At 36.3% G+C, this 20,960-nt stretch overlaps 1 protein-coding gene across 5 annotated transcripts in view; it reads left to right on the forward strand.

Moving 5' to 3' along the window:
* ZCCHC7 (zinc finger CCHC-type containing 7) overlaps positions 1 to 20,960 on the forward strand; it is a 298,145-nt gene that overhangs the window by 167,756 nt on the left and 109,429 nt on the right. For all 5 annotated transcript variants that reach the window (XR_012332595.1, XM_033858289.2, XM_033858287.2 and 2 more), the window contains exons 3-5: positions 14,661 to 14,704; positions 15,928 to 16,053; positions 17,213 to 17,383. Coding sequence is in view for 4 of the 5 variants with exons in the window: in XM_033858289.2 (XP_033714180.1) it covers positions 14,661 to 14,704; positions 15,928 to 16,053; positions 17,213 to 17,383 (341 nt within the window). In the remaining variant the exon portion in view is untranslated. The remainder of the gene's footprint in view (positions 1 to 14,660; positions 14,705 to 15,927; positions 16,054 to 17,212; positions 17,384 to 20,960) is intronic.

Raw genomic sequence — 20,960 nt, forward strand, 5'->3', positions numbered from 1 at the left:
GAAGAAAATTAACAGAGGAAGACATTTCACAGTTATTAGATGAATCAGAACATGAATGCAAAGAGACAAGTTGTAGTACCCAGCCGTTAATGATGTGATGAACTTGGCCTTTTAAGTGAAGTCTCAGACTATGCTTTTTTTAGAGGATATCACAGATGAATTTTCTCAATCTTAAGAATTGGTGAATGAACAATGTATTTCTAAGTACAGAAAGGAAATAGGGTATTCTCATCTAGTCAGTCAAACAACAGGAAGTTCTTTGCCACACAATATTTTATGACAAGAATCTGTACCGTCATGCTTTGATAAAATGATGTGTGGCTGTATGATTTCATATTTTATGATATTTGTGTACCACAATTCACTTGATATGGTTTGTTTCAAGTGGACAGATGCTGAAGGCAGATGTGTATGCAGAGGTACTAGAAGGAAATAGATGATATGGAAGTGAAAATAATTGAATGGATTGGTCATTCTAATTGGTGGTTATAAATCTAAAAGTAAAAACGTTTTGTAATTATGGAGCAAAAAAGAGATATATTTGAAATCTGGTATTAATATTTACAAAATGGGTGTGTTCCAAGTTCATACATGACAATTGATGAGCAGTTAGTTGTATTCTAGGATGTTATCCATTTCAGGTATATTTAACTTCAAAATAGGAAAATATAAAATAAAAATTGGGGTTTGCCATGTTTAAATTCTTATTAAGATTTCTAATAAAGTTGTTTTTCTATCACTTTCTCTTTAAATTATTTGTAAAATGACTTAAATTATTAAAGGGTCTGTTAGACCCAGGTGAGGAATGGTGATGACTGTTTTTCCTAGTATAATGCAGCAGGCGCTGCTCTAATACTGGAGATATGAAGATAACTAAACATTGGCCTTGTAAAGAGATGAGGTGCTAGTGGCTGGCATGGTAGTAAGTAGACTTTTCAGAGCAGGTAACTGAAACAGCTAGGCAGTATTAAATACAGGAAAATTAAAGAATTGTATCAGAGGAGAAACAGTGTACTACCACACAGCCGTAAATTGAATATTAACCTGAGAAGAGGGATGGAGGGAAAAGAAAGATAGATTGTTACAAGAAAACTGAACCCCCTTTTACTTTATTAGGAATTTAGATATTAATGCATAAAATAGATAAATCCATAAATATCAGGATGAACATTATTTAGAAGTATGCAGATAAATACCAAAAGAAATAGAATTGAAACTGCTTGCCTCTGGGGAGTGGGAGCTGGAGTAGGGAGGAGAGAATTGCTGTTTTTACACTTTTTAAAGTATTATTGGAGTTTTTAATACCATGTGCATGTATTACTTTGATAAAAATTAGCAATAAAATAGGAAATTATGAATTTAAAGAGAAAACTTATCTGGTATGTAGCAATTGAAGTTGAAGGCACGGGGACAATGCAGAAATCCTAGATCTGAGGTGGTGAACAAATGGTGATGACTGGAAGGAAACCAACGTATTGGCTTGGAAAGATATTTTAAAGAAATATACTGTGAATTTAAGACCTGGCCTGATTGGATAATGGGGTGAAATATTGGCTTAAGATGAAAACAAACCTATATTTTGAGTCATTAATAACAGCAGGGAAGAAAGAGAGCCAGTTTCAAGTGGGGTTGTAAAGATGAGTAGTGCTTTGGATATGTTATGTTTGCAATGACTGTAATATAAATGTTTGTGATACATCCTGTAAACAGTTATAAATGTAAGCCGGGACATATTTGTTCTTAAGGCCTGGAGAGAGGTTTGAAGAAAATATGAGCCCGCAAAATAGTAAAAACGAATTGTTTTGGAGTGACTTATTTCACCAAGGAGAGAGTGAAGAGAGAACCAGACATTGAAGACCATACATGTACTCACACGCAAAGTTAATGATAGGTAAAGAAAAAGAAAAAGGATTTGGGAGGGAGACAAATGTTGAATAGAAGGATGGCTGAAAGAATATAGCTTACAGATTGGTATTAAATTTTTACCAGCAGGTAGATACCAAATTTATATAGCCTTTAAATCTTCTCTAGAAACCTATAATATCTTTAAAAAAGTAGCCTCTTCATTAAATCTGGATGTGTTTTATATGTGCTTGTCATTTTACAGATGTTTCAAATGTCCACATTGTATATTTTGGACAGGAAAGGGTGAAAGTGGGGAATAGGAATCGTAGAAGAAAAAACAACTCCCATAATCCCACCATATTTACTGTTTCTGTTGGTACTTTTTCCTTTTCTGTTCTTGTTACTTAGTGTAATTTGAGGAGTCTTTTATTTCTAAACAAGTATTTCTTAAGCAGGTGGTTTATTGACTAAATCCTTGGGGTGGAGGGAATGGGGGATGAGAGGGAACTCGCGCGCGCGCGCGCGCGCGCTTGTGTGTGTCTTTGGGGATACACAAAAGCCTTTATATGACTGATAAACTTTGCAAGAGCTCTGTATAACCCTGTGCTAAGCACCTGTATTTATTTCCTCTTTCTTCTTCCTCCTATACCTCTAAAAAAAGAAAAGATAAATCCCCATTTATCATTTACACACACTTAAAAATATAAAATTTCTGGTAAATTTAATATGATTTAAAATAAGATGAACAATTTGATGCCTGACTTGCAAATTCTACTAAAATTGTTTTATTTAAACTATTGCCAGTTACACAATGCAAAAATTTAATGACGAAATGGTTTTGTGACCAGTGTTAAATGGAAAAGTATAAATAAGAGAAAACCAAGACAGAAATAAAGAGCAGTTTGAGAAGAATACATGTGAATAAAGTGGCTCAGCCCTCAGGGGATTTGCGTGTGGCATTGTGTGTATTTCAAAAGTTTCCGTTGAAATAACAGATGCTACTGATGAAGTTGGGAATAGTAACTTCATTTGTGGCTGATTTGGTTGCTTATTAAAAGTGAGAAGATCCCAGGGGGAAATCTGGTATAGTGGAGTTAGACTCGGGAAAGAATATAACAAATATCTTGCAGCTTCATCTTTGTGATCTTTAATCCGTAAACCCTGGCTAGCTCAGGCAGGATTATCTATAAATGTCCAATTATCTTAGATTACATGTGAATCCTGTGTCTGCCAAGTAATTTTATTTGATAACAGTGATTTTTTTAAAGTTCTTTTTTAGTTTCTAGAGTTGCTTTCTACAGAAATTCCAAGTTTTTTCCTTAGCCATTGAGAATTATCAATTGAACTTTTATTTATACAATGACAATCTATAAAATTATCTATTGGCTAATGTACCCCAGTTCAGAACAGTGTTTACTTGTGTGAGCATATATGTAAGCATGTTTACATATGCTTCCTTTTCTTTCCTTTTTCTTTTAAATTTTTTCCATTCACAGTATGCAAGATATGCTGATAACTGGATAGTTAGGTAGAACTTACAATTTTGTGATGGAAATAAAATATTTATTAATATAGGTCTTAATACAAAGTTCAGAAATTCTCAATAGCCTAAGAGATACAAATAAGCTGCTTTAGACTATGAGTGAGAGAGAAAATAATTCTACCGAATGAATTCGAAAGAGGAAATGTTATTTAGGTAATTCATTCAGTAAACATGAGTACCTATGACGACAACTAAGGAATCATGCTTTGGTGTGTGGATGATACAAAGATAGAAATGACAAGTTAAAGTCCAGGATGTTACAAAATTGAGGGTGATCATCTGTGCTTTTGAGGTGTTATCAGGGATGACATCAATGGATGAGGTAACACATGATTTGAGACTTGAAGACCAAGTCCTAGTTCCAAGTGGTTGAAATTGGGGTTGGCTTGTGTTCCAGGGAATACATGCATAAGCATAGTTGCAGAGAACAAGAGGACACATTGGGAAAAGTATTAGGCATAGCTGAAGCATTGGCATCAGGAAGGTGAAGCCAGAGAAATAGGTAAGGGCCAAATCTTGGAAGGCACTGTGTGACATACAGAGGAGTTTTACATTGATTCTGCAGGCATTGAGGGATCATTCAGGGCAGAATGTTTTCACATTTCTGCTTTAGAAACATTATTTCATTCACAATATATACAAATATCAAATCGTTATGTTATACACCTGAAACTAATATATGTCAGCTATACCTAAAAAAAAAAACCAAAACCCTAAATAAAAAAGAAAGAAAAAGAAACATTATTCCAGTAACAGAGGAAGGCAAAAATGGGTTGTGGTACTAGAGATAGTTAGAAATTATTTTAATAATCTAGGTGAGAAATTAAGTGTCTCTGGGTCAGCCTAATGGCATTGAGGTTATTATGAATAGATTTGGTGAGCAATTGTATGAAAGGTGAAAGGGAAGAGTTGAGGTTTTGATTTGGAAAATAAAGTGTGGTACAAGTTATTGAGAGAATATACAAGGAGGAGAAGTAGGGTTTGTTTTTAAGAGAGAAATGCAAGGAATGGGGAGAAGGTAAAGAATTTATTCTTAGTAATTACGAGTTAGAGTTACCTATAAGATATCTAATCCCAATATCCCATAGATCAGGAGCTCAAGAAAAGATTGGGCCTGGAAATACAGGTTTGGTGGTTCTCTCAATGGCCATGTATGACAACCTGCGACAAAGAATGTAAAATGAGAATGAGGACAAAGAATGGAATATACCAAGTGGCCACTGAAGGAAGAAGAAACTGTAAAGGGGAACAAGAACTAGGAAAGTAGCTCGTTATATCAGCCAAGAAATTGTTGACTGCTCACAGAGGTCAAATGAGAAATGTACTGAATATTATCCATATACTCATTAAATGTGAAGAGCAGAGCCTTACAGAATATTCAGAATTTATAATCATGGGACTTCACTGACAGTCCAGTGGTTAGGACTCTGTGCTCTCACGGCCAGGGGCCCAGGTTCGATCCCTGGTTGGGTAACTAAGATCCCACAAACCGCGTGTGTAGCCAGAAAAAAAAAGTGTTGCTGCTGGCTTTGAAGGTAAAGGCAGCTTCTAGAAGCTGGGAAAGGCCAGGAAATGGATCTTCCCCAGCCTCTGGAGGGAAAGCAACCCTGCAGGGAAAAAAAAAAAAATTATAATCATGGAAATTGGACTGAGTTAGGTAGAAAATTGGGCAAAGAGGGTTATGGTGTTGAAGATCAAGGGAATAAAATGACCAAAAGTACAGAAAAGGGAAGCACTAGAAGTGTTAAATTACAAACAGTAGGACCTTTTAGTTTAAAATGTTAGGTATATAAAAAGGGAGTGTGGGCAATAAATTTAGAAATGTAATATGGTTGATTTGTCTTTTATGCTATAACTGCCAAATTATTTAACCTCAATTGATATTCTTTATGTTTTGTGGGGTTTTTGGTTTTTGTTTGTTGTTGTTTTCTTGGTTTTTTTTTTAAGGCCGCGCCATGTGTCCTGTGGGATCTTAGTTCCCTGACCAGGGATTGAACCCACGCCCCCTGCAGTGGAAGCACGGAGTCTTAACCACTGGACCACCAGGGAAGTCCCTCAGTGTGTTTTAATGTAGTGAAAGAATGCCATGTCATATGAGCCAGAGTTTTGGCTGTATACTGCAAGTGAGAGAAAAGGTATTGAGAATGCCCCAAATCTAGGTTCCTTAGGGATTGCAGGTATATACCAACCATTGTCTCTTTTTTCCCAGTCCGCATCTGTGAGCCTGTCTATAGACTCACCAATTATTTGGAGAGAAAACAGTTGCTAGAGAACTGACATACTTAATATTGTATGAAGACTGTTTTGGTGACACAGTCATCCTAAGTTAATTAATTGATCATTGGTAGAATTCAGTATTTCTTGTTAAATAACCCATATCCCAAATAATAGAAGACTTTCAATCTTTTTAAAAACTTCATGTTAATTAAATCATCTTATTTTTAAAAAATTTTTTTAATTTTATTTATTTATTTTTGGCTGTGTTGGGTCTTCGTTGCTGCACATGGGCTTTCTCTAGTTGCGTCGAATGGGGGCTACTCTTCATTGCGGTGCGTGGGCTTCTCATTGCAGTGGCTTCTCTTATTGTGGAGCACAGGCTGTAGGCCTGCAGGCTTCAGTAGTTGTGGCACGCAGTCTCAGTAGTTGTGGCACACAGGCTCAGTAGTTGTGGCACACGGGCTTAGTTGCTCTGCAGCATGTAGGATCTTCCTGGACCAGGGATCAAACCCGTGTCCCCTGCATTGGCGGGTGGATTCTCAACTACTGTGCCACGAGGGACGTCCCACCCTATTTTTAAAAAATGAGATTATCATGGTTATTTACTTAACACAGTAATACTTTTTAGATTCTTTAGCCCCAAGATAGTACATACTACTCTACTATATGATAAGTTCCTTGAGGGCAAGCACCATGTCTTAGTCATCCTTCCCTCTCCTACACTGTCTTTTACATGAGAGATTTTCAGTGAATATTTGTTGAAAATTAACTCAACGCTACATTAAATGAAAACATTTTATACTTTGAGGAAAATTACATTTACGTTCTTAAATAATTAGTAGTAGCAAAATAACTTCTTATATCTACTTTGCTGAATATTAAATTCAAGTCCATTGTATGTGGAGAAAATCATAAATATATACCTCTTCACTGAATTGTAATGAGACTTAAAATTTTAGATGTTAGAAATTAGGATATGTAGAAAATGTAAGGCACCTATGGCTTCCGTGTAAGAAGGGGCTATAGTGTATTAGGCTCAGGAAAAGATTCTTCTTAGTACCTGGCTCCTGTACTGAAAATGACCAACTAGATATGCTGAAGTGAAATCTTCTATAATCTTTGGTGATCTTACGAAAAACATTTCACTAACTCCTACTTCCTGTCAAATTATCCCGAAAGGTAGAGAGAACCAGCTCTATAATTGTGCCTGCTTTCCCAGCAAAGAGATGATCTTCACCAATTCCCACCCACAAAAATTTAGGCAGACTAAGTATAATTGAACCAAAGCATGAACTGGCTTTACTCCTCAGAAATCTAGCCCAAACTCTTCCTTAGATCCTTTGAAAATTGAGTGCAGTCTTATGGGTAAGTAGCTACATTAGCACTATATTTCACAAAAGCAACAATTGCAATTTTTTGTAGAAAGCACACACATTTTAAAAATGAACATTTGTGTAACCATACAGGATTGTTCTGAAGATGAAATATGTATTTTAAACAATTTATAGACTGTAAGTCACCATCACCATATAAATTTGAAAGATGTTTATGCATGAGAGAAAGAGAGAGAAGGAAGGAGGGAAAGGAGGAACGGAGAAATAAAGATAGCAGAATAGTTCCAGAAATAGGAGAAAATGTGTAAAATGTGTAAGCTTATGGGTTCACTTTTCTTTGAGGTTTGCTTTTTTGTCTTGAAGTTATTTCAAAAGACAGGAAATATTCTGTTTCTTGCATAGTATTAACAAAACCACCCTGTAATACTGTTTTACTATCTCTGCTTTCAAGAGTACTACTCTGGCAGAAAGAAGCCTGATGTACTATTCCCTGGAAAGCTCCACACAGTAGGAAGTCAAGACTTTTAAAGTTAAACTGAAAGAGGAAAGACATGGAAAATTTCTTAGTTGGAAGAATAGATTTAATATTAATCAGTAAAATTTCTTAGTTGGAAGAATAGATTTAATATTAATTAGTAAGTCCTCCTATGTGTTTCAGGTAAAAAGCTTATTCTAAGTAATAATATTTTAATTCTCAGTATTCTTTATATATAAAAAGGTGAAAATTCTTAGTAAAGGAATTATCACACCCTTTGTTCCAATCAACCTGTATTGTTTGCTGTATCCTTTTACCTCTTTCATTATGTTGCTTGTGCCTTTCCTTTTTACTTGTGTCCTTCATCACCTGTTAAAATCCTATTCAAGATGTTTGCTTCCAGCCATATTGTGTTAACTTATACCAGACTTGCCCTCCTGACAAGAGATGATGAAATTAGCAGACAAGGACTTTAAAACAGACATTATAAATATACAGAGGTTTAAAGGGAAAGAGGCATATAATAAGAAGGGAAATGGAAGATATAAAAAAGAACCAAAGGGAACCTATAGAGCTGGAATATACAATATTTGAAATGAAAAAATGAAATGAAAAATTTTAGTGGATTGACTTAACTACAGATCAATTAGCACATTTTCAGACATTGAACAGCAGGCAGTACTGGACCATGATACATGAGAATATGGAAATGAAGGAGGTGCACCCTACAATCAACCTGCATCATGGTGCTAAGAAAGGGAACCCAGGCACAACATGGCCATCTCACTAAGATGAGAAGACAGAGATCAGAGTTCAGAGAGGCTAAAGAAGCTGTAGTTTGTGAGGCATAGTACTGGAGAGAGAGAGAGAGAGCTGAAACGGATATAACTCCAGAAATCTGCGTTGGGGTGTACCGATGAATACCAAGGATACTGAGTTCTCTGCCCATGGATAGGGCAGAACTCCACTAGACGTGGACAAAAACCTACTGGAAGCCAAACAATTCCCAGAACTTAACCCGAGTTCTTACTTGCCAGATTGGAGAGACTGTGTTAAACACCCTAGACATTCAGTAGTGACCCCACTACTAAGATACATCTTAGTAGTAGGGCTTAATTAACCCTAAGTAAAAGCTACTCTGGACCTACCCTAGCAAAGCTTTAAAAGTCTCAAAAGTGTCAGCTGATCTGGAGATTACTTAACTGCGTGTCAAAACAGAGTCTCACACTTTTTAAAGTAAGAAAAAATCAAGACACTCAACAGGGGCTTCCCTGGTGGCACAGTGGTTAAGAATCCGCCTGCCAATGCAGGGGACATGGGTTCGAGCCCTGGTCCAGGAAGATCCCACATGCCGCGGAGCAACTAAGCCCGTGCACCACAACTGCTGAGCCCACGTGCCACAACTACTGAAGCCCACATGCCTAGAGCCCATGTTCCACAACAAGAGAAGCCACCGCAATGAGAAGCCCTCGCACTGCAACTAGAAAAAGCCCGCACACAGCAACAAAGACCTAACACAGCCAAAAATAAATAAATGAATTTTAAATTGTTTTAATTAAAAAAAAGACACTCAACAGTGTACCTCAGTAGCAACCAAGGGGAAAACAAAAATACTAGGCATTCAAAAAAAGCAGGAAAATGTCACTCATAACCAGGAGAAAAATCAGTCAAGTGATACAAACCTAGAAATCACGGAGAATATGAAATTAGCAGCAGGGACTTTAAAACAGCTGTTAAAAATGTACTCTGAAATTTAAAGGAAGGGAGAAATAGAATAAGAGAAATGAGAGGTATAAAAAAGAAGCAAATGGAACTTCTAGAGCTGAAATATATATTTGAGATAAAAAATTTACTGAATAGGCATAAGTACAAATTAGATTATTCAAAGGAAAAGAATAAGAGAGTATTATGGACAACGTTATGCCAATAATTTCAACAATTTAGACAAATTCCTTGAAAGTCACAAATTATCAAAACTGGCCCAAGAAGAAATAGGAAATGTGAATAGCTCCGTATCTACTTAAAAAATGGAATTACTGTTTTAAAACCTTCCTACAAGTAAAATTCTTGGTCCACAAACAAGGAAAACTCCAACCTAAATGACTTCACTGGTGAATTCTATCAGATATTTACGGAAGAAATAATACCAGTCCTACACAAACTCTTCCCAACACTTCCCGAACTCTTGTGAGGCCAGTTTTACACCAATATCAAAACCAGACAGACATTATAAGAAAAGTATAAGCCAATATCCTTCATGAACACAGATGTAAAAATTCTTAATAAAAGCAAGTTGAATTCTGCAGCATATTCTAAAGAATAATACATCCTAACCAAGTGGAGTTAATCACAGAATACAAGGTTGGTTTAACATTTGAAAATGAAATCACTGTAATTCTCTGTATTAAGAGAGAGAGGAAAAACCATGGGCTATCTCAGTTGATAGAGAAAAGGCACTTGATAAAATTCAACACACATTCATATTAAAAACTCAGGAAACTAGGAATAGAAAGGAATTTCCTCAACCTGTTATGAAAAATCTACAGCAAACAGTATACTTAATTGTGAAAATCTGAATGTTTTTTCCCTAAAATTGGGAACAAAGCAAAGATTATCTGCTGTCACCACTAATATTGAGTATCATAATGGAAGTCCTGCATAAGGCAGTGGGTAGGAAAAAGAAGGAAAAGGCATACAGATTGGAAAGGAGGCAGTAAAACTGGCTTTATTCACTGTATTCATCAGAGTAATGCCCATTAAAATCATAATGAATACTACTTCACACCCATTCTAAGGTTAAAATTTTAAAAGACTGACAATTCCAAACTTGGTACAACCAGTATGGACATTCCTTAAAAAAACTAGAAATAGAACTACCATGTGATCCAGCTATCCTACTCCTGGGCATATATCCAGAGAAAACCATAATTCGAAAGAACATATGCACCCCAGTCTTCATGGCAACACTGTTTACAATAGCCAAGACATGGAAGCAACCTGAATGTCCATCAACAGATGAATCGATAAAGAAGATATGGTATGTATATACAATGGAATATTACTCAGCCATAAAAAAGAATGAAATAATACCATTTGCAGTGACATGGATAGACCTAGAGATTATCATACAGAGTAAAGTAAGTCAGACAGAGAAGACAAATATCATATGGTATCACTTATATGTGGAATCTAAAAATATGGTACAAATGAACTTATTTACAAAACAGAAATAGAGTCACAGATATAGAAAACAAACTTATGGTTACCAAGAGGGAAGGTGGGGAGGGATAAATTGGGAGATTGGGATTGACATACACACACTACTATATATAAAATAGATAATAAGGACCTACTGTATAGCACAGGGAACTCTACTCAATACTCTGTAATGACCTATATGGGAAAAGAATGTAAAAAAGAGTGGCTATATATTTATGTCTGATTCACCTTGCTGTACAGCAGAAATTAACACAGTGTTGTAAATCAGCTATACATCAATAAAATTTTTTTAAATAAATAACTGAAATTCCAAGTATTGGTGAGATTATGAAGCTAGCTGGGACTCTCATACAATGCTGATAAGAGTGTAAAATGATACAATCACTTTGGGAAAATTTGCCAGTTTCATATGAAGGTAAAGACATACTTACCATATCTAATAATTCTACTCCTAGCTATTTTCCCAAGGGAAATGAAAACTTATGTCAAGTAAGAAGAAAGAGTCTCACTAGAATGTTTATTGCTGCTTTATTTATAATTGTAAAAAACTGGAAACAACCTAAATGTTCTTCAGGAGATGAACAGCTAAACAAATTGTTGTGGCCACACAGTGGAATACTGCTCAGCAGTAAGAAAGGAACAAACTACTACTACCTAACAACATGAATGATGACTTTCACAAATATTCAGAGTGAAAGAAGCCATATACAAAATGGTACATAATGTATGATTCTATTTCTATGCAGTCCTAGAGCAGGCAAAATGAATCTGTCGTGAGCGAAAGCAAATCAGTGGTTGCCTCGGGTGGGGGACTGATTGCAAATATGCTCAAGGTGACGTTTTGGGATGATGGAAATGTTCTACATTTGATTTTTGTGGTGGTTACACAGGTGTGTACGTTTGTCAAAATGCATCATACTGTATTTTTTACGTGGGTATATTTTATAATATGTAAATTATACCTCAATACAGTTTTCTTTTATGGCACAGCCTTCTGTGACTTTTTTCCCCTTTCTCCCTAAATTCAGATATCTGCTCTTCCTCTGAATTTACCATAGTATCTTGTTTGGTTCTCTCCTACTCCTTTTCTTTTTATATTTTTGTGTTTGCCTAAGTTATAAGCTCTTAACAGTTTTGTTTACCCTATAGCACCTTGCTTATTGTAACCTTTCAATACATGTTTGTTAAACAGCTAATTTAATGCAAAGAGAGTTATCAGTTATTGTTTTGATTACAGTTCTAAAGTCTGAAAAGAATCATAGTCCTGGATCTTAGCAAGACAAGGCTATAAAGCAGGTAAGAGTTGATATTAGGCATCTTTAGGGCAGTCCTAATTTTACACTTTAGGGCAATCCCATTTTATGTTCTGTGGCATTGGCTGGTACACATAGAAGATGGGTGCTCCCAGGCCCTGTGGGAAGTTGTCTTTAAGGCAAGACACTCTGTGTTGGTTGCAAAGACCTGGAGGATTTAGGTAATGTAGGCTAAGTAACAATGTATTTGATTCCAGTAATGAATGAAAATTTGATAGAATCACAGAAACTTAGTGCTAGAAGATACCATAGATACCACTTTATCCAACCCATTACTAAACAGACCCAGAGAGGGTAAATAACCTGCCCGACGCCACACAGCAAATAAGAGATAGGGTTAAGTCTGGAGCCCACATTTCTGACAAGTCCCTTACCAGAAATTGAGCAAAGTGGAGAATTGGCTGCCGGTGGAAGTTGTAATGAGTTGCTCTTAGACAAAGCTTTCATTAGGTTGGGATTTGGAGTTAAGGAGCAAACAGGATAGGTATTAGAGTCAGTTATTGCTAGGGTAGAACCAAAACTGAACCATGAGTAGGGCCAAGAGTTGACTTATATTTTCCTCGTGATGTCTTTACTTCATTTACCACCCAGAAATCTGATTTCATTTGTAATTGAAGCCTATTTTGTGTACTTGCTGACAAATTTTCTACAGTAAGAATATACTGTAGCTTGTCGAGGAGGAGTTAGTATGTAACCTAGAATATTGTTGAATTCCACGGGTATGTTAAAACAATCTAAATGGAGCTGATCTCCCTTGTAAACCTTTCCTTCTTTCAATATTCTCTGTTCATGTGTAAATTTATTGGAGTTTGGGGGTGGTAACAGTTGCTATTTTGCATTTCCTTGGTTTGGGAGTTCCTTTTTTAAGGACAATATTAAGCCAGTTTTATAATTAAAGTGATTTTAAGTGGTCATTTTGAGTTTTAATGATGAAGGACATGGAGGTACAAAAGGCAGCTTTGAAAGTTACAGCAAAGCATGCTCCTTAGATGAATCCTTTGAATGAAAGAATAATAGCATGGATGGTGATGATGAAGCTGCTGCTATTTAATGTATTCTCCACTCTCAGTATATGGATGCAGCCTCCGAATTTTACAAAGGAAATAATCATCAGCACAGCATCTCTGCTCTCCTATGGATTGGTCTTTTTGTAAAGCAGCCTCTTGGTTTTCTTAGTAAAGGTATTTTATTTTAAAATGTATCTCTAGACACTTACTCCTGGTAGGCCTGGGAAAATGTAGATTACTTCATGTCTCTTCAAAATTCCTTTCAAAGAAGAGTCAAGCTCAATTTGTGTTTTTGAGATAGAGAAGAAGAGTAGATAGGAGGAAGGAGGAAATCTTTGCTTTGGGGGAAGAAAAAATCTTTCAGTCCTTTGTTGACACCTTAACTTCTGCATTAGTCATATGTCCCTTCCTCCTTGGCCATGGATGGACCAAGGGAATAGCAGCCATTTGCAAGTTTGTAAAGGGGCAGTGCAAAGAGAAGAAAACAGCTGATAAAGAAAAATGTAGGGCTCCCACCCCCGTAGGTTTTTACAGTTATATTTTTAGGTTGGTCACTGTCTTCTGGATATTTGGCCTTCTGTTTTTGCTCTTTTACTTCACTATTTTTGATGTTGTAAAATATAGTGCTAAATTTCTAGCTCTAATCATGAGATAGTATTCAGAGTCCACCTTATAAAAATGTTACAGTGAGAAGCTGGCGGACACAGGGACACAGTTAATACTGATATTGGAAGGAAAAACCTTTCTTCTACCTACTTGGGTCTGAATGGTGGGGGGCCTGCGAGTTAACTGACAATAGAGAGAGTTACAGGAGAAAAGACCAAGGGTGGAAGCATCAGTAATGAGTAACTCACTAAATAGCCAAAGGTAAAGGGTTGTATACTAACTTAACAAAAGGGAGGATTTAGGGCTTCAGAAGATAGAAGGTTTTTTTGTTTGTTTGTTTGTTTTTTTGCGGTACGCGCGGGCCTCTCACTGTTGTGGCCTCTCCCGTTGCGGAGCACAGGCTCCAGACGCTCAGACTCAGCGGCCATGGCTCACGGGCCCAGCCGCTCCGCGTCATGTGGGATCTTCCCGGACCGGGGCACGAACCCGCTTCCCCTGTATCGGCAGGCAGACTCTCAACCACTGCGCCACCAGGGAAGCCCTGATAGAAGGTTTTGATGTGCTTGTTTACACAGTTTTGGGGGAATGTCCTGGTACCCAAGGTCAGTGACTTTCCTGACTAGAGACTTCTGGGTTGGGGAGAGGGGCTGTGGCAGCTGACTCACAAAGCAGGCTTTTAGTCAGATAAGGGAAGTTCAGATAAGATTTCTCTCTGCACCTGCTGTTGGGTTTTTGGTCCCTTCAGTGATATATATATATATATATATATATATATATATATATATATATATATATTTGTTTATAGTTTGATGGTTTTTAAAGCATTTTCACGTATCTCACTTGATTCGCACAATATTTTTTAGGTATACAGGGAAAATACTATTATTCCCATTTCACAGGTAAGGAAACTGAGATTAAGAGAGGTTAACTATTTGTTCAGAGCCACACAAATAATGACGGTGTCAAGATAAGATGTTAAGGGGTTCACATTTCTCACTACACCTTTGGGGTTCAATTTCAATACTGACAGATTGAATAATTTATTGTCAATCAAGTGCTTTAAAGGTGTCAAGATCTAGTAACATTTTATTTGTTTTGTAGGAGAAGATGGTGTAAACTGGTTCATCAGTGACAAAGACATTGAGGTAAAATCAAAACAGTTCTGAAGTTATGAATAATAGAATAATAATTTTCTTTGAGGTGTAGTTTCACTTCATTATGATGACTTAATAAGCTTTTTAAAAGTAGCAGCAGTCCAAGTATCTTGTAAGAAAAAGTTTAATTTTAGTCTATGGGTGATTGAATTTTTCAGAAGCCTATTTCAGCCTTGATTTTTGTCAGTCAGTTAATTGCCATAATGATCTAGTCCCCTTTCCCTTTTGTTTCTTCTCTGCTATGGTAAGTCCTCTCAGCCCATTTTGCCTGATACCACTAAAGATCAACACCGGAAATAACTGCTTCTTCAGTGTAAGGAAATGGTTAGTCTATATTTAGGATGTGGCAGGTGTTTGTCTTTGTCAATTATTAGCCTTAATTATGACAGATGGCTAGAAAAGAGAGTAATTTTACAACTTGGTGTAAGGAAAATGTTAAGAGATAATTAGATTGTGTCTCCTTTTGAGGCCTACTTGGCCAGTTCAGCAGAATAACAAGTAAAAGATGAAAGTTTTTTTCAAAGATGGAATTGTACCAAACAAGATAAAAGCATGGTTGGCATTTAGGTATTCCTCTTTAAATAGTCCATATGATATGCTTTGCTAATGTTCTCTTGCAAGATACTGGATTTTGGCTAGAATATGGGACAGCTAGAATTGGATCAGTGTAGGCAGAATGGATCTTAAAAGGACTCTAGGGGAAGGAAATTATCTCATTCTCTCTTAGAAATTAAAATCCAGTTTGTAGGCAGTAACCCTGGGCTGTTCAAAAGAAGGAATGTATTTGGTCACTATGTGGTTTTATAACTTTATAAAGGACAAAATCATAAAAAACACCAACCCCTAACTAAAAGTTTAAGCAAGTTTCTCATTCAGAAAAATATGGTATATATCCAGATATATGTCAGCAATATCTTTGACTCTGAATGCCACTGGAATGTCTAAATGATGCATTTCAGTGCCCCTACTAGACCTGAACCGTAAGTAGAGAAAGATAAAAAAGAAATGGAACCATATGGAGAAGTGTAAAAGAATAGGGGAGATGGGCAGACAAAAAGTAGAGCTGTTTTCATGGCACCCCTTTTAAGTTTTTCTAACTCCTTTTAAGAATACAAAGTTCCCTGTTTCTAAGTTCTAAATTGAACAGATTTTGACTGTTAATTCTCTTGAACAGAGTGAAATAATTTTAATTCTTGATCTTTTTTTTCCCTTAGGCACAGATAGGTAAAAAAAGGACATCTGGAAGATGGACCCACCGATACTATTCAGTCAACAAAAACGTTACCTGTAGAAATTGTGACAAATGTGGCCATTTGTCAAAAAACTGCCCCTTTCCACAAGTATGTGAAATATGTAATGTGTCTTTCCACATTGTTAAAATCAAAATCATAGGGTTGGAACCCTTATAACCTTACAATTCAAATGTTATATAATATATGTGTTAAATTTCATATTACATGTTTATGTAGGTCGCAGCCTAGAGTAGTAGTAAAGAACAATAAATCTACAGCCAGAATCAATTTCAGCATCCCATTAGTAGTTGTACAACCTTAGGCAAATCATTTCACCTTTTGTGCTTCTCTTTTCTTTTCTATAAAATGAGAAGATTGAATCAGATTGATTCCTGAGACTCATTTCACTTCTAACCGTTCTACTTTATGACACGGCTTGTTTCATTGTGGGATAATTTTCATTGTTAGAAAATTATAATTTTAGGCATTTATAAATGTTTATTGATGTAAATTATGTTAAACAGATACATCAATCTTTGAAATAACACAGAACTCTTGGACATTTCTTTTTCTTTTTTTTTTTTTTTGCGGTACGCGGGCCTCTCACTGCTGCGGCCTCTCCCGCTGCGGAGCACGGGCTCCGGACGCGCAGGCTCAGCGGCCATGGCTCACGGGCCCAGCCGCTCCGCGGCATGTGGGATCTTCCCGGACCCGGGCACGAACCCGTGTCCCTTGCATCGGCAGGCGGACTCTCAACCACTGCACCACCAGGGGAGCCCCTTAGACATTTCTTGACACTAGTAAGCCCTTAACAAATATTCTTTCCCTTACCAACTTCCTCTCCCAAATGATTACCTTTCAAATATTTGAGATGGCTCTCTTGTTTCCTCTTTGTCTTTGCCTGGCAAAGCAGCCTCTTTCTGTATCTGTTGCTCCTATGACCTAGCTTCCAGATCCTCATCATCCTACTTTCCCTCTCAGACACATTCCACTTTGTCAGTGTTCTACAAGACGAGGCATAAGAAATAGATGCCAGATGATAGTACATGCAGACTAAGCCTTTTTGGCAACCAACAGGATACAGATGGTTTTGTTAAAGCTCTGATTTCAGACATTTTGTTTGATTTTATAATTATGCTCAAGACCTTCATTGTGTTCCCAAATTGGAAATAACTTTTTATGGAATTATACTGAAAAAGAAACAGTAGCATTCTATTTGAGACTGAAGTATTTTGCTAAAGAGATTTTCTGTTTGTCTGCCACATAGAAAGTCCGCTCCTGTTGCCTCTGCTCCGAGAGAGGACACCTCCAGTATGCCTGTCCGGCCCGCTTTTGCTTAGACTGTTCTTTGCCTATGTCTTCTACTCACAGATGTCTTGAAAGACCTTCCTGGAGAAAACGGTGTGACAGATGTGATATGATAGGCCACTATGCTGATGTGAGTATCCTGCATGTAACTAATTTGTCGGACTTTGGGGGCATTGTGCCAATCTGTAACCATCTGCCAGCCTACTTAAAAGCACGTTTACTATGCACTGTGTATAATGATAGTCATGTCCCTTTGGCCACTGATCATGTAAATCAGTGCTCTAATATCTCAGGATAGGGATCCTACTGAATGGGTTCATCAGGAGGCAGCATCAATAAATCTTGTAAACCTGTGCTGGCTTCTTTGGCTTAATGTGCTTGCCAAAGTACGGGTTGTAATTAAAGAGGTATGTAATAAATAACATGTAAAATTTGTGTACCTATTCATTCATAGTTAGATGAAAATATATATATAAACACTTAACAGTTGTATACAAAGGTCTATATGAAGCCTGCCTTGATGCTGCTTATTGGTGGCTCTTGGTGGTATAATATTCTCATGCAAGAAGGACAAGCCACCAATACTTTAAATGTGCTTATCTTAGATCTTTCTTTAGATTTAAGAAGACAAAAGTAACTTAGAAGACATTTCAGTTACTTGTAGCATGTTAAATTTTAGCACATTGTTATTTTAGACGTCATTTTGCATCATATTATAAATGTCTGTGGGATTTTAGTCACAATTTCAACCAGAAGGGCTTATAGAAGTCAGTATCTAAAAAAAAAGTAAGAATTTTTTCCCTTTAATTTGTGCTTCCCAAAGACATGATACAAAGCACAAATATTTTTAAAATTTTCCTTATATTGAATTGTACCTAGAGCCTTTTGCTTAAAAAATTAATACGACTTTCTGTTGGGATGAATTTCAGATTAAGACAAACTAGAATATGAATATTTGGTATATGTGTTTCTTGTGTAAATAATAAAAGAATTATTGATTGTAGTTTTTAAAGGATCTTTATAAACAAATCAAAATAGGATCACTGTCCTATAAGTTAATTTTTTTTCCACTTAATTCTTTATGAATGTGTCTCTGTCAGCTCATAAAGACTACCTTTCTCATGGCTAACTTTTATTCCATTTTTACCAATTTACCCAGCCATTTCTCTACCAATACATTTAGATTTATACTGTTACTCATTTTTTTTTTTAAGCAAACATTGCTGCTGTAAACACCTTTTTATATATCTGCATACATGTAAGAGTATTTTGGTAAGTCATATTCTAAATGGAATTGTGTAATTAAAGTATATGTACATTTATCTCTGGATAAATATTGTCAGATTGTTCTAAAAGATTGTACCAGTGTATCCACTTGCTAGCAGTGTTTAAGAGTACTCTGAACCCTAGCTGTAATCAATCTTTAAAATTTTTGTCCCATCAGATAAGGAGAAAATGATATCTTACTGTTTTAATTTATATTTCTTAGGCCCCTAGTGAGGTTGAATATGAGTCTTAAGACAAGTTATAGAGATAGAAGTTGTCATTTCATTCCAAAGTAGTTTAAACTTATATTTCAATATTTACTAAGTTTTAAAAATAGTAAATTCTAAGTTGTCTCAGTTTTATTCTGTTGTTCTCTGCATTGAGTTGTCAATTATAATTTCTTAGAAAGATTTTCTAGTTTGGACGTTAGGTTTAAAAGCATATTTTTTAACTTCTTTCTTCCAAAGGACTCTTATAGGTATGGTCTAATTTGCGTGTGATAACAGAAGAGGCTCAGACATTGTCATGAGCAGTTTTTTTGAAATAAGAAACTATAGTACAGAACAGTTAAGAATGGTTTGTAAAAGGTTATATAATTAACTGTGAATTAAATCTATAGCTCATTCTGCTTAACTTCTTAATTTTGGCCTCTAATGTATGTTAAACTCTTTATTTAAAATGGCCTTGAGGATTAATAACCCCAGTGAATATAAGTTTTTAAGATAGGGTTAGACTGTGGCTGACTTCAGAGAAGGCATCACCCTTTCTCCTAAATCTACCAAGACCTAGCATTGGGTTTTTTTTGTTTTTTTTTTTAATTACATGATGAAAGTTCTGGACATGAATTGATCTTTTCTCAGCCTGCCCACCTGGTATAGAATTCCCTTGGAGCCCAATCCAACCTGGGCTCCACTGACTCCTTCTGAAGAAACTTGAAGTCCTTCCACCATCCCAGAAGGTCTTCATGAGGTTTCACTTGGGAGCAGTTTCATTCTGGCCCCTGGTTGCTGGGACTATTCAGCTATTCCCACACATGCTTTAAATCTGTCTTGAAACCTGGTCCTCCACAGAAAATATTGTTTCCCTTGCAACCTTCTCAAATGCTTGCTGCTCATTCTCTCTTGACCCACATACCTCTGAATTAGGTTGATTAGGATCAGCCTCTGTCTCACCTGCCATGACTACTTCTAAATCATTTCTCCTCCCTCTTTGTGTAGGTATCCTTGACTCATTTAAAGCTAAAACCCTCTGACAATACTGTTCTCCACCCTTCTTTGTCATTTTCATCTTCTCACCTACTGGGATTTATGAAGCCCTGGGTAACTATAGATGCCCTAACCTCTTATAAATTAAGGAGATCAAGAAACTTCCATTTTTGCTTTATACACCCCTATAGCCACACCAGAATCTCTGTAATGCCAGAGTACCAGTTAAATGTGCAAAGAGAATTAGTAATGAAAACTCATGAGTCATACTCACATTCTTGCTATAATGACTCCTGAACTCAGCTTGGAAAGCTCTTTATTTGTTAACTACTATGTAAAAGTATTTGGGTGAAATTCCGGAGTTTTGCAGTGTAAAGGATAGACAGATGACTCAAGGCCTACTAAAGTCTACCTGGATCACTGGTACCTCCCAAAGGAAGAGAATCTGAAGTATGTAAAGAATCCCAATTTTGAATCTACCACAGACTCTCTCCTCTTGCTGATAGCTTTTAAATAAACCAAGAATCTTAAACTGTCTATACACATTTATCTTGCACATACAGTCCCATTCTGTGGGCTATATCTGACATTACCAAGATAACAATAGCTATAATTAGTTGAGTATTTACAGTGTTTTAAGTACTATGCTAAGTTCATTACCTATTAAGGGGGAGTGGGAGTGCTTTGTTCACTGCTGTATCCTCAGTGCTTAGTAGGTGCTCAGTAGATTTTTGTGATTGCACCAGAGTCATTTATGTAATCCTCATTACCATCATATGAGGTAGATACTATTTATTATTACTACCATTTTACAAAAGAGAAAACCAGGACATTGTAAGCTTAGGGTTTACCCAAGGTCTCAAAGTTAAAATGATGCTGTACTTCATGAATGTACATAGAGAAAGTTCACTTACTGACAGTCTAGACATTGTCAGTTTAACTCCTTCTCAGAAGATCCTCTCAAGTTTCTGTCTTAAACCTGCAGATATTGTGGATCTAATAAACAACTTTGATAATAAACTTACGATATTTAAAATATCAATACATTATAAAATAGACGAAGAAAAATATTTTCCAAATAAAAATAAATATAATTTATTTAAAAAGTTTTCAGCTCTTCAAAGAATTTCTGAGGATCAGCAAAGCATTGTAGACTGTTAATTTTCAGCCACAGAACCAAGTCTGTGATACCATAGAACTGTGCTTCTCACAAAAGACCATCTCAGCCTTGGCAGT

This window comes from Tursiops truncatus, chromosome 6 (assembly GCF_011762595.2).
Source record: "Tursiops truncatus isolate mTurTru1 chromosome 6, mTurTru1.mat.Y, whole genome shotgun sequence".
Lineage (NCBI taxonomy): Eukaryota > Metazoa > Chordata > Mammalia > Artiodactyla > Delphinidae > Tursiops > Tursiops truncatus.